At 42.4% G+C, this 13,995-nt stretch overlaps 2 protein-coding genes across 9 annotated transcripts; one reads left to right on the forward strand and one right to left on the reverse strand.

The window, feature by feature from the left end:
• Nucleotides 1–62: 62 nt before the first annotated feature.
• Nucleotides 63–7,297, forward strand: LOC132896610 (heterogeneous nuclear ribonucleoproteins A1 homolog). 3 transcript variants are annotated; one of them, XR_009656109.1, is made up of 12 exons: nucleotides 63–172; nucleotides 656–775; nucleotides 3,881–4,027; nucleotides 4,128–4,338; nucleotides 4,428–4,520; nucleotides 4,602–4,688; nucleotides 4,945–5,010; nucleotides 5,350–5,544; nucleotides 5,652–5,807; nucleotides 5,881–5,959; nucleotides 7,060–7,128; nucleotides 7,220–7,297. XR_009656109.1 is itself a non-coding variant. In XM_060937563.1 (11 exons), exons 1-10 carry the CDS (start codon nucleotides 161–163, stop codon nucleotides 5,946–5,948), a joined length of 1,155 nt encoding a protein of 384 aa, XP_060793546.1. In that variant the 5' UTR covers nucleotides 63–160; the 3' UTR covers nucleotides 5,949–5,959; nucleotides 6,093–6,382. The 3 variants fall into 3 exon arrangements, 2 of the variants coding, with proteins under 2 accessions (XP_060793546.1, XP_060793547.1); XM_060937563.1 differs by lacking the exons at nucleotides 7,060–7,128; nucleotides 7,220–7,297 and adding an exon at nucleotides 6,093–6,382; XM_060937564.1 differs by lacking the exons at nucleotides 7,060–7,128; nucleotides 7,220–7,297 and adding an exon at nucleotides 6,093–6,382 and having other exon boundaries at nucleotides 5,350–5,541.
• nfe2 (nuclear factor, erythroid 2) lies at nucleotides 6,827–13,035 on the reverse strand. Of its 6 annotated transcripts, none has more exons than XM_060937562.1 (5): nucleotides 12,797–13,035; nucleotides 9,666–9,744; nucleotides 9,308–9,460; nucleotides 7,540–8,724; nucleotides 6,827–7,455 (listed from the first exon to the last, which is right to left on the reverse strand). In XM_060937562.1, exons 2-4 carry the CDS (start codon nucleotides 9,711–9,713, stop codon nucleotides 7,540–7,542), a joined length of 1,386 nt encoding a protein of 461 aa, XP_060793545.1. In that variant the 5' UTR covers nucleotides 9,714–9,744; nucleotides 12,797–13,035; the 3' UTR covers nucleotides 6,827–7,455. The 6 variants fall into 6 exon arrangements, with proteins under 6 accessions (XP_060793545.1, XP_060793542.1, XP_060793540.1 ...); XM_060937559.1 differs by adding an exon at nucleotides 10,877–10,933 and having other exon boundaries at nucleotides 6,827–8,724; XM_060937557.1 differs by having other exon boundaries at nucleotides 6,827–8,724.
• Between the last annotated feature and the right edge of the window lie 960 nt (nucleotides 13,036–13,995).

A 13,995-nucleotide genomic window follows, 5' to 3' on the forward strand; every position in this document is an offset into this window, starting at 1 on the left:
ATGAGCACAATCGAGAGCCAATCGCAGACGACAGTGGGTGGGTCCTGTGTGTCTGATTTGAAGAACGGTCGCAGGAAGTAATAGTTTCTTTTCCTTTTTTTTTTTTACGTTTTCGGCGGCTTGTGTGTGTGGCGCCAAGCAGTCAGGGAAGAAACGCAGTATGCCGAAAGAGGTAAAAAAAATATATGTATCGAGTTAATACTTTTATATAGGTAAATTTATGTTTAATATGACTGTATACGGGTGTTATTTTAATCCTGCGGTTTGGTTATGCGGTGTTTTCTGTTTAGCTTAGTGCTCGCTAGCGGCCTACACCGCGGCCATTTTGTGTTTGTTTATTAGTGCGTACATAAAGACAGAAAAGGGAAATTTAACTTTTATTTAAAATGTAACTTTATTGTATTTAACTCTTATATATAGTGAAACTTTAGCTGTGGAGTATTTCTGGCTGTATTTGTGTTTTTGGTGTGGTCTTTTGTTAGCATGTGTTAGCCATCATGGCGACCATGTTGGGTGGGCTTTTTTTTTTTTTTTTCCACCTCTGTGTCTGCACGCACCTTAAAGAGACACTTGAAACCTGACTGACTTTATCAGCGATTTACTAATGTTATAGGTTCGTTAAAATGAAAAATTTAACTCCGGATGTGCTTTTCAGGAACAGCCACGAGAACCGGAGCAACTCCGGAAGTTGTTCATCGGAGGCCTGAGCTTCGAGACTACAGACGACAGTCTGCGCTCTTACTTTGAGCAATGGGGCACGTTAACCGACTGTGTGGTGAGTCTCCACGTGGTTTTTTTTGTTTGTTTGTTTGTTTTGAACTAATGTGCATTATTTTTTAATTTTTTAAATAATTATTTGTTGTTTACACTTTGCACTTGTGATCATGTTTCTTTTAAAGCTAGACTGCCTTTTAGATTTTAAGTAGCCTAGTAAACTAGACCCACCCGCCTAGCGGCCAAAAATATTTTTGCCTAGCGAGTCGGTCTAGCCTCGCACCATATAAACAAAAACACCCCGGGCATCAAATCGTGCCCGCCAATCACAACGCAAGGTTTTTTGTTTGGATTCTTTGGGCGGGCTTTTGCAGGAGTGACGACAAAGCTGCGCCACGCTGGAGAAAGCACAGCAGGAAAGATGGCTACAGGCTAGTGAACAGCGCGCGTTTGACTCCGCTTTGGAATCAGTTTTAGAAGAATTAGGTGGTGTTTATATTAGACCGTATCAGCGGATCATCAGATTAACGTTTTTAAAACGATTCGCGTGCACACAGCAGCGCCAATACACGGATACGCTAATCACATGACTAATTAGACGGCACGTTACATGATCCCAGTGCATATCGGGCATGCGCAAGTCACTCACCACTTGCAAGTGGAAGGATGGCAAGCGAACACCTTCTCCAGCAGATAAACACACCTGGCTGTGATGTTCATGTTCTCACTGAGTTTAAGCGCCTGAAGGAGGTAAATAAGTTGAAATGTGTAAATAAACCTCAGTGCGGCTCAGCGCTTCCTCCTGCGCTCCAAATCACTCCGCCCTGAACAGCGAGTGCCCTCTGGAGGGTGCGCACTCCGGCCCTGCGCAGCTCACAGGGCGCACGAGCAGTGATTCGGGACTGAGCCGCTGTGTGTGTGATCCCAACGCCAGCGAATCAGGAAGGTGGATGTCAGTGACGTTGTCCAATGACGATGTCCGCTAGAGCTCAGCACTGCGTTTCCTCGTTCCTCAATGTTTACACAGCACCGGATCAGATACGAACTGGGTTGAATACGTGGGCCCTGGCGGATTCAAGTTGTTCCGCCTGTGGAGTCGTTTCCCAGCGTTTTAATGTGCACGGACAGTGCATCCGAGACGGATACGGTCTAATGTAAACACCACTTTAGACTTGGAGTTTTCGTTGAAACATGAGCAGGAAGAGGCTCTCCGCTCATTCCTTTTCAAGAAGGACGTTTTCGCTGTTTTGCCGACCGGCTATGGTAAAAGTCTGATCTACCAGCTGGCTCCGCTCATAGCCAAAAGGATGGGGCTAGTTTGTGCAGTACGAAGAATTAATAAACAGCTTTGAAACATTACTTTTTGATTGTTTATTTTCCCGTTATTTTAAATTAAAGGAAATTATTTCACCAAACGCCACTAAATAAAAACTCTCAAAAACAGTTTAAGCAAACCCTTGAAAAACACTTGGAAAAAAAAAAGTGTATGTGGTACAGACTCCAAACTTGTGGTCATTATCTCCAAACTTCTTAATATCTAGAACCTGTTTATTAATTAATACGCATTTTGAAAAATTAATTATTTCAAGGCCTCCCCCACTGCTTTCTGTCGCTCTGACTATGTCACAGTCACCGTTGCGCTGATTGGTCAGAGTGTTGGCCTATACGCACAGAGACAGTTTGAAAGACAGCGGTTTGTTCCTCCTACCCCCTTTGGAAATGTCTACGGATCGAGGCCAGACTAAATATTCACATTTAGTCTGGCTTGCCAGGCTAGATTTTAAGTGTAGGTCATAAAAATAACTTTCCCCGACACTCAAATATTTGTTTAGTGGACCAAAAGCTACTGAATTCAAATCTTAGACTTCCAATTGTGTTATTTTTTTAATAAAAAGAACAATTAATGAATTTAGGGCCACGTGATCCTAAATTCGCTGCCATTTTTTCTTGCTTCATCATGACTCAATTCAAAATACTACCTCCTCCATCACGTATTGGGCTTTCCTCGTTCGCACAAGGCATTGTGGGATACAAATTTGAAACCAATGGAGGACTTGAAAGACCGACTACAGTAACGGAAAGTGAGAAGAAAAGCAGTTATGTTTTTATATACGAAGAAAGAAAATGCAGGACCAAACTAATAAGTATCGGTGGTCAGCAAGCACCTTGGTGTGATCAGCTGTTTTAGTGACAGAATGATGGAACTGTCAAGGTAAACCTGTAGGTGGCAGCGTGGCCAAGCAGCAGTCTGTGAATGGAGGTCGGGGAAGGTAAGAAAAGAAAGAAAGCACAGCTTTATTCATCACACACTTGTGAAATTTCCTCTCTGCATTTAACCCATCTGAAACAGTGAAAACACACACGGGAGCAATGAGCGCGCACACATACCCAGAGCAGTGGGCAGCCATGCTAACAGCGCTCGGGGAGCAGCTGGGAGTCAGGTGCCTCGCTCTTGTATTAATCTAACCTGCATGTCTTTGGATTGTGGGGGAAACCCACCCATGCAGACACGGGGAGAACATGCAAACTCCACACAGAAAGGCCCTTGCCGGCTGCTGGGTTCGAACCCAGAACCTTCTTGCTGTCAGGCGACCGTGCTAACCACTACACCACCGTGCCATCATTCCACCTGCTGTCAATTATTTTGTTTGTTACAGGGATGGAGCATAAAAGGAGAGAGAGCAGAGAAAAGGGGCTCTCTCCCCAACCATAATGCGTGTGTGTTTGTGAGTGAAAGGAAAGGGGGGAAAAAAGCTGAAAAGCTCAGTAGTGTGTTTGGGTGTAACATCAACTCTCTCCTGCCATGCTTCTGTGCTCCACCCACATCAGTTCCTGTCACACAGTAATAGAACACTGGATGCAAGCTATCATAAAACCCAAAAGATAAGCTTGCGTATGCGCACATGGACTTCCTCTGTCTGCTTGACTGCACAAAACAAGGGATTTCATGCACGTTATTTGCTCGGGAGTCCACTCAAATTAAATAACTTTCCAGCCACAGAATGGTCTGATATTTTGAGATATTATAGAAATACACATCCCAGTGACCAAATTTTAGAGGAAACAAAGTTTCACCGATTTTGTGAAATCGAAAGGCCGTCTAGCTTTAAGCTTCAGTGAAGTTCAATGAGAGTCTGTGTGTTCATTGTGTGTTTCTCCTGTCAAGGTTATGAGAGACCCGAACTCCAAGCGCTCCAGGGGCTTTGGTTTCGTCACATACTCCTGTGTGGATGAAGTCGACGCTGCCATGAAGGCACGTCCTCACAAAGTGGACGGCCGTCTCGTCGAGCCCAAACGTGCCGTGTCTAGAGAGGTGCTGACTTTTTTTTTTTTTTTCCTTGTATAGCTAAAACCAGTGTGTGTTTGTTTATATTAGGATCTGATCCATTTCTCTAAATGCTTTTGTGCTCCAGGATTCCAACAGACCTTTTGCACACACTACAGTGAAAAAGATCTTTGTGGGTGGCATTAAGGAAGATACAGAAGAGGGCCATCTACGGGAATATTTCCAGGAATTTGGGAAGATCGAAGCGATTGAAATAATGGTCGATCATAAGACTGGCAACAAAAGAGGCTTTGCGTTTGTTACTTTTGATGATCATGATGCTGTGGATCGTATCGTTAGTAAGTGTCTCATGTAAATGCTGGTTTGTTGCAAATCTGAGCAGCTGCTGAGACTTTGACTTGATATGCTGCTGTTTTTTTCTTGCTAGTTCAAAAGTACCACACGATAAACGGCCATAATTCAGAAGTGAGAAAGGCGCTGTCTAAACAAGAGATGCAGAATTCATCGATGAACATGAGGGGTAAGATTTGGTCTCTGGCTGCTTCTTGTAAGTCATTTATTTGAATTAAGGAAACTGTGTCTTGTGTGGCTGTATATATAGGGCGTGGAGGTGGAAACTTTGGCGGTCGATATGGAGGCGGGAGTGACTTTGGAGGAGGCAGAGATGGATACAGAGACGGATTCAGAGGTACATGTAACGTCTACAGAGCTACACCCAGAGCTTTTGGCTGATTTTGGTGCTCAGTGGTAAAATGTGATGGTCTTGTTAATCTTTGTGTTTTAAAGTGACGTGCGTGACCATACATAGCCTGAGCAAACCAACCGGTCAGCTTTACTTGGATATGTTGGGGAAACCGATGACAATATTTGTGCATTAGTACTGTGTTGGTAATGAGCTAAAATCCCAATTTAGACCAGTCCTAATGCTTTAACTGTGTGATCAGGAGGCAGAGGTGGCAGTGGAGGATATGGAGGTGGAGATGGCTACAATAATGGATTTGGAGGAGATGGTATGTGACTGTCCATTTTGTTCCCTTGATCAGTTTGGTGTGTGCACACACGAGTTTGGGCATCTTTGCAGCCGTTGGTCAGCTGCAGCTCAGAACTCTAATAATTTCCAGACTTGTACAAGAGGGGTCAAATCTTAAGCTTTCTAGAAATTGTATTGACCTTGCAGGTTGAGCTGAATAATCTCTGAAACTGATAAAGGTTCATGCAGAATGCTGTTCCCCTTGTGGAAAAAATAAATATTTTTATTAGTTACTTAGCATAATTTTGCTTTTATCGATCATGAAATATACAGTATATTTTGTGGCGATCTGGAATGCTAACCAAGCTGTGTTCCACAGGTGGTTATGGTGGTGGAGGTCCTGGCTATGGAGGCAACCGTGGTGGAGGATATGGGGGTGGAGGACCAGGCTATGGTGGTAGCAGCGGTGGAGGCTACGGCAGCGGCGGCAGTGGTGGATATGGCGGTGGCAGCGGATACGGCGGAGGTGGAAACAGCTACGATAACTATAACAGCAGTGGAAACTTTGGAGGTGGTGAGCTGCTTAACGCTGTCGTTATTCAGGGCTCTTTTTAATAACGTGATTAGGAAGTTCTGATTCAGTTCCGTTTGCTTTTTTGCGAATTCTTGTTTTGTGTGCAGGCAACTTCGGAGGAGGAGGAGGAGGAGGCGGCAGCAGCAGCGGCGGCAGCTACAATGATTTTGGAAACTACAGCCACCAGCAGTCAAGTTTTGGCCCCATGAAAGGAAACTTTGGTGGAGGCGGCGGCGGCGGCAGGAATAGCGGCCCATATGGTGGTGAGTCTCGCATGAAGTTTCGTACGAAAAAAATTTCTTCAGAATTCAATATTAACCTTTTTGTGTTCCTCAGGTGGCTATGGAGGTAGCTCAGGAGGAGGTGGAGGCTATGGCGGAGGCTCTGGTGGTCGACGCTATTAAGTCCTTTTAAGGTTTGTATCGGTGTTTTCACAATTGTAACTGTATATTGAGATGTCCATTAGGTAGTGTGTGTTCTACTGTACAAAAATCTGTCAAAGCCTAAGAGGCAGTGTGTAGCTTAACGCTGTTGTTCATATTCAACAGGGCTCAGTACTTAGGAGAGGAGACAGGAGAGCAAGTGGAATGACAGGGCAGCGGCAGGTTTACTCCCTAGATCTGCTCAGCCGTTCAGAGGAGATGTACAGTAGTGCTGTCATGAGAGGGACTTTTGGTTTTTATGTACGATTTGTGATGTCAGGTTTTTTTTATAAATTTTTTTTTTTTCTTTATGGGATGCATTCCATATGAAGCTTTGTGTAGAGTTACTTTTAATCCAGGATCCTAATTATGTGTAACACCAACAAAATCAAGAAATAAAGCAACATCCAGTTTAAGTGTATTGTTGTAGTCACTGGGGATTATTGGGGGCTTGAGCTGTATAGTCAGGCATAGCGTTGTGGAGTCGACTTTGCTGGCTATACATCTCAAGCGGTGCTTGTGCTTTAATGCCAGAAGTCTTCTGACACACAGTCCAGGCAAGGGAAACTTGCAGACTATTTAAAAAGGGAAATGCTTTGCAGCAGTGTTGAAATGCAACATCTCTGCCGAGCTACCTGTAGAACAAATATCGGCCACCTGCTGGTTAGACTGGCAAAGACGAAGCAGGTTAGTTTGTATGACTGCCATGACTAGCCGTGGAGGCAAGCTGAGAGAGGAGTAGGAAGACCTTCACCATGAGAAGAATCAGGGAACGTTTGAGTACAGGTCGTCTCTGAAAGACTAGGAGAGAGCAACAGAATGGCTATATTGCCACCAGTAGGTAAGAACAGACTTCTCAATTACCACTGGACACAACTCATTTTATTCATTGTAGATGCAGTACAGTATTCTGAACTTTGCATTCAGTGTCCTAATTTAAAAAAAAAAAAAAAGGAAAGTAACTACAGAGACCAATGAACTGGTACAAACGTACATTGCTTAACAGTGTAACTCGATTCTGTCCCTTCAGTTTAATGCATGCAGTGTTCTTGTCTTGTGTACTGATTGGCAAATTTTGTGGTCTGCTTTCTAGGAATTTGATGCAAAGCATTTCTGATCCTGAATGGATGATTTTTGCCTGTTTTCTTCAGGCACTGTGAAGGTAATTGTTTGTTTTTTCCCTCCATTGTGATGCTTGAGATGTAATTCAGTACATGCTAAGGTTTTTTTTCTTTCTTTTCTCTTTGTTTTAGGACCAAAGAGATGTGGTGGAGATGATCTCTCTTTACATCCATGTTTTTACTTTGTAAATAAAGCTTTTTAAGTGATGACGCATGATGCCTGTGAGTTAATGCTTAATTCTATGTACATGGTATCATGAAAGATGAACCACTTTTATTTTTGTTCAGGAAAGTAGCCAGCATGCTGTGTTGTCTTTGGATGTGGCCCTGAGGATGATCGTCTTGGCTGGATCAGTGACCTGTAAAAACTTTTTTTTTTTTTAAATAGAATATTTTAATGATTTTGGCCCATCCAGTTTTTAACCATATACTTAATTCTGTAAGACACTCACTCATTCCCCATCCAATGAGTCGTTTCGTTGCAGAAGGTAAAGGTTACCATCATTGCTTTGTTGGAGCGAATAGTCCTCCAGAGAATACGGGTGTCCTTCCTCATCCCGTAACTGGGAGAATACTTTAGCGTAAAGCTCAGAGAGACGACACTTCAGCATGGCGAGATTTTGTTGGAACTCTAGCCTCTCTTGTGCTAGGTGTTCCCTGCGGGCTCTCAGCTGATCCAGCTCATGCTCCAGGTGCACGATGTTTTCTAGCTTCCTCTTCCGGCAGTTCTGTGCCGCTACCTTGTTCTTGCCACGGCGGCGGATGTCGCGCACAAGTGTGAGCTGGGCATCGCTTAGCGCATGCCTGCTTAGTAGCTCGTTGAAGTCATCTACCGGCAGGTTGACTATCTTTTCAAGCGGAAAAGGGATTTGGAGTGCAACTGCTCTCCGTTCGTCCCTGGTGAGCGGACCAGAGACCCCAGCCTCTTTTATTTTGGGGTGTGGTGACTGGAAGGAGACTGCTCTTGGTGCGCTTGCATGCGAGTCATGCAGAGTCGCAGGAAGAAGCTGCTGTTTCATGACGCTTATATGCTGGTGTGAATGAGGCATGTGCTGCTGGGCATGTTGTTGGTTTGGTGCAACTGGGAAGTATGAATGTCCAGAGTAGGTGCCAAATGTGTGTGAATAATCCACAGGCGCATTCATGTTTGGTCTCATGTGACCTGGGTTTCCAATGCAGTCTACGTCACCATCCGTATAGCCGTCTCGGGGTAAATATGTAAGCGCCCCATGGCCTTCGTTCTCGGGTGAGGTAAGTGGTGGGCTTGAGCCCAAAGAAAGACCAGAGTCCGACTCGAGATCGTCTGGGTGCCCGTTGCAGTTTTTCCCCTGTCCCTGATTGGTGTTCATGGGATCCAAGAGGCTCATGAGTGATTGTTGAAAGGGTGGTGCATTTGGTGGTAATCTGGTAGCCTGGCACCCACCATGTCCATAGTGCATCTCCATGTTTGGGTTCAAACGTTGGTATGGGGATATTGCATCAGCATACCCAGCTTCAAAAGCAGCAGCAGGGCTTGCCTGACAGGTGGGTGGGTTCGGTTCTGCCAGGTTCATCCCACAACTTCCATAATGCACCATTTGCTCCATGGAGATATATGGACCAGCTTCAAATGGATTCTCATTGGGTACTTCAAATTCCTACAACACAACAATGAAAATTTTAATTGCTCTGGCATTTTCACCTGCTTTGCATGACTTTCATCACATCTTATGTTTGTTTGTATATCAAAGTTGTTGTGGAATACAGCAGGAACAGTTTAGACTGCTTGGGCCTTTTCAGAAGTCGCCTGCAGGTTACAGATCACATCAGCCCACCTGCATGAATGTGCCACCCGTAGCTTATGCAGGGCTCGCTTAGGTTTGCTCAGGTTTCAGATAGAAACAGATGGCCATTGTGCTGTGCAGGGGGCTGCTGGCACCCTACTGCACTCACCCTCGTTCTATCGGTCTTTATCCTTGCGTCACTCAATTGGCCTATTGTTGCACATCTTAACGGAATCGCTGCATTTAGGAGGAATTCAGCTTTAGCTAAATGTTACAGGGTTTGATTTTTCATTAAGATAGAATACTTCTTAAATCTCATTTAAACAACAAAAAAAATCAGGAACTGATACAAAATGGTAATTTTGGTAGATGTGGACAGTCCCTCGACTCTTTCTTTCCCTGACCTTTCTAACAAACCAATGAAACCCCAAACAGAAACTCAATGCCTCAGACTGACCTGCAGTTCTGTGATTGCCATTAGTTCGTGCCAGGTCCAGTCCATCTCTGATTGTTGATGAGAATAATTGGCCCAGACCCTGCCACTCGCACTGAATCTGTGAGTGCTAGACATTGACACTCCCCCATGAAGTCTTTTAGAGTTTACTGGTCCCTAAGGACAGACATTTAAAAAAAAAAAAAAATCAGCATTTAAACATCAACACACCAAGATTCTTATTAGCGGGTTAATTTAAAAAAAAAAAACCTTTTCTGAATATATTTCACCGGTTCATGCCTGTATGACCTGTTACATCCTTTAGATTGAACAGTGAGTGGGATTTAACATGCTGATTATTTTAATTATTATAATGACTCACCTCACAACTGAAACTAAAAGGAAGAGCACGATTTATGGTTGAACACATTCAGGAAAGGCCCCAGCTGCAGTCTCGTCCTCTGGAATACATAACCAGCATATAACGGGTCAATTGTGTGCAAAACAGTATTACAAAGATGTAATAAATGTACTACATAGTTTATTGTTAAAATCTAGAATACCAGTCAAACACCGGTTGAACACTTTCCTATTCAAAAGTTTTTCTGTGTATTATTTATTTATTTTAATTAAAGGTCCCTTCGTGTCTTTAATGTCATTTTTCTTTAATTGATATTTGGATTCCTGCGGTTATGGAATAGGACTATTTACTGTATGTTTACCGTTTGATCTCAAATGCATTAAGAAGGCAAGAAATTGTACTAATTTAACTTTTGACGAGACACCTGTTAATTGAAAAGCATTTCAGGTGACGACCTCATGAAGCTGGGTAAGATGATGAACAATAGTGTGTAAAGAGTCATAAAGGTAAATCTAAAGTATCCAACCTTTTTTTTTTTTTTTTTGTTACCACCTAATTCCATACATGTTTCAGATGTTATTTCATAGATTTTGATGTCTTCAGTATTGTTCTGCAATGTAGAAAATACAGAAAAACCTCATTCAGAATGAGTAGGGGTGTACAAACTTTTGCCTGGTACTAGTATATTTACCCGGTACCTAAAGTAATTTCCATGTTTTATTTTTCACACATCTTTCTTTGTGCAGTGTGTGTACCTGAGCATTCGTAGCACGTCCAACAAAACGTGAATGCGACATTATTTATACTTTGCTGCGTACATGCAGTGTGATATTCAGTCCAGTGGTCACAAAGTAATACCTAAAAGTGATCTGTTTTCCCAGTCAGCTTTAGGATCCAAGGAAACTGAAGCTCATCAAAACTTTTCATGGTTGATTTTAGTTACTTTTTCTAGGAAATTGAGTAATTACAAATATAATGTTTACAGTGCTGCATATGTTCTATGTGATCTTCACGAAGCAACCCATAAATTACACTTCTCATACATTATTACAGTAAAAGAAAAGACCTTTCAATGATCTGGACAAAGTCGAATGCAGGGTTCGACATCTTTCAGAGGAACAACTTTTATATTGAACCTTTTTCAGAATACGAGCAGACTTGATATTTTCTTGAACTCCTTAAAACACACGATGTTCTCAGTTTTAGATGCAAGTTCTTTATTCGTCACATACACGAAGTCCGACAGTGTGTAATTCTTGCAGTGAAGTTCTTAATTGCAAGTTCTTGAACTGTGCAAACAGAAATAAAAAAAGGCTTAAAATGTGCAGCAAAAACAACAATGAATAACTTTATACAGACTGTGCCTTGCAATAAGAGCACTTAAGCTTACGTTTTACTTCAGTAATTAAGGTTTCTTCACTTCTTAAATGGTTCTGTTTCAAACGTTTAACATTTCCTCCTCAGAACTAATCCCAAAAAACCTTTAGGGTTGTAGATTAACCCTTTTTTCCCTCAGTGTCTCGGTGGATTACGTGCTGCCGTTAACTGTTTTATGACCGTTTCTCTGTGCTGGGAAACAGTAATGGGGATTTTCCTCACTATATCTTACTAGCATTTAGTTTAAAAAAAAAAAAATCATCTGATTCCATGGAACACATCATGAAATAGATATGAGCAGTTTTGTTTTTAATATATACGTACGCTGGTCATTCTTTATAAATTGTTTAATTTAACCTGCTGCTTGAATTGATTCCATATGGAAGGTCTGTTCAGTTAGTTTGGCTTTTATTAGTCTTTAATGGTCGCTTCAGAATTTTTGCAAAGAGGATTCGGCTCAAATTTAGTGAATTAAAGGAAAAGTAGTTTCCCTCTGTATGTTTTCTGACTCTGATCATGTGCAGCAATTTTGAAGAGTATTTAAAAAGCGTTTGAAACATTTTCTAAGGAAAAACCATAAGGGACAAATAGTCAATATGTTGTCTCAACAGGGGACGTGAGACAAATAGAAAGACACACTATATGCAAATGTAGGAAATTTCTCTAAATGTCAAAGCGTGCAGAGTTCCGTTGGGCTGTATTCGTCCTATCAGCTGAGCTTTTGAGGCGTAATGTCAAAACCTGATAAGACAATCTTTTGGGAACCAGGCTGCTATAGAGAAACACGAGCACGGGGCCTGAGCATGGGGCCTAACCACAGAGTTGCAGGAAAATTATTAAAAAGCACGCTGACGGGAAATTTTCATCATATTATATCTCCGAGTCCAGAAGATCTTTGCATTGTTTTTTGTCAGACATTGAGTCAGAATTTGTAACGTTACACAGGATGTAATACTGTAACTGTAGAACTGTTACGGGTCACATCTGATGGTGTGAGATCAAAATGCAGCAAAGACCTTTCTCCCCCCCTTATGCTGAATATAGTAATACTGAAAGTGTTACATCCTGCATTTAGCACTTTGTCTGTAGCGTTTCCTTTGACAGCTTCGCCAGAGTTTGGTGGTACATCTGTCACAGAGCCTGTTTCAACATCACATAAGATATCCTGATCTCTCTCTCTCTCTCACACACACACACACACACACACACGAGCTCATACTGAACTCTACAAACTGCTAATAAATGTCTAAAAGTCTCAACAACAAGCACAGACGAGGGAGTTCGGTAGTAACAAAGTGTCACTCATACTCTATCAACATCAACTTTATTTAATCGTACACATTTTGAATAAATTATATAGTTTATAAGATGGATGTCTCCATTGTAAATATTTTCCAGTAGTCGTAGGCACTAACTGTGCTCATAGCACATATCCCATAATTTTCACTTTGTCAAAAACTGCCTTACTGTTAAGTTTTGTTTCTAGAAAGCGACATAAAACAAAGTCTAGTTCCAGAAATGTGTCTCGTTATTAATCAAATACAAAAACCACAGACAAAGTAAAACATACAGCATGGCATAAGCACATCAACTTGAACGTGAGCATGAACATGTCTATTTGCAGGGTGATTTAAAGCAATAATACATGCTTGAAATACTTTTTTAAAAAGCAGTTGGTTTAAAAAATGTTTAAGAGTTCATGAAAACACAGACATCACTACAGAACATGGCTTCTGTATGCACATCATATAAACCGGAGTGGAGATGTAACATACCTTAGTAGTAGCATTTCTTTGGACCCATGAGTTCAGGTGAAATATCTCGAGCTATCATATTATCCTGCGAGCCAAAATGTTGAACCTGAAGTTCAGCCGAAGTTCAGAGCTTCACAAATCAGTCGTTAATTGTTTGCTATTCATTTTATAACTGATAGCTCTGAAGTTCAGCAGTACATATGAGCGACCTCTGTCTGTCTGTCTGTCTGCCTGTCTATCTCTATCTTTCTGTGTGTGTGTTTCACTCTCACTCTCTTTCTCTCTCTTCTGCTTTGGCTGTTACTTGCATAAATGGGATGGGTCTGTGGGTGATGTAAGCAGCTTTCCTGTAAAGCTCCCACACAGTTTTGCCCTCTCTATGTCCTTAGTGCAACTCTCACACTTTGACCTCCTGAATTTATGTTTCCCACAAAACAACCACAAACAGTTATGTCACAAATGCGAGAGTCCATCGCTAGACACCCTGTCACCCTACTTTCCCGTTTCCCTCCCCAAACTAAACACTCTGGGGCATCGAAACCCTCATGATGGTGATTAATTAATTGATACATGATCAACTATTTAGATATACAGTGCTTTGAGGTGAGGTGAGAGGAGATGGAGGGGGATCAAAAAGGAAGCTTACCTAAAGTAATTCTGTGAAGAAAAGCCACCAAGCCACCACCAAGAGGGGATGTGGTTAGGGAACAGAGAACACATGCTGAAGCACCTGGAACTAAATCTGGTGCTGCTGTGAGGACCTGTGTGAAGAAGGGGTAAGATGGCGTGGAGGTGGAAGTGGAGGGAAAGGGAGAAGGAGAGAGAGATGGGGTGGAGGGGCAGCTTTCTGACTTGGTTTAGTACGGATGGAATGTACACCTCTGACAGGTAAGAAAGGCCACATTGTTCCTATATCTGGCAGCCACGAAGGGAAAGAAAGTGGAGGTGGAGGGACCGAGAGCATGTCTTTACATAGCTAGTGGCCGTCTGAGTCCTTGGCCTCTTCTCACAGTGCCAAGTACGCAAGCTTGAACTAATTGTTTCGCCATAAAATAATCACAGCTTGGAAGATTAGGATGCAAACTGAGATTCGAGATTTGCCATTCGCGTTGGTTCATCCCAAAAGGCTAAATTTCATTTGACCAGTGCCACTGAGCCGTTTGCCTTATCGTGTTACAGACCTCTCAATAACACTGTGGACAGAGACAGCTGTATTACAC

This window comes from Neoarius graeffei, chromosome 13, assembly GCF_027579695.1.
Source record: "Neoarius graeffei isolate fNeoGra1 chromosome 13, fNeoGra1.pri, whole genome shotgun sequence".
In the NCBI taxonomy this organism is placed as follows: domain Eukaryota; kingdom Metazoa; phylum Chordata; class Actinopteri; order Siluriformes; family Ariidae; genus Neoarius; species Neoarius graeffei.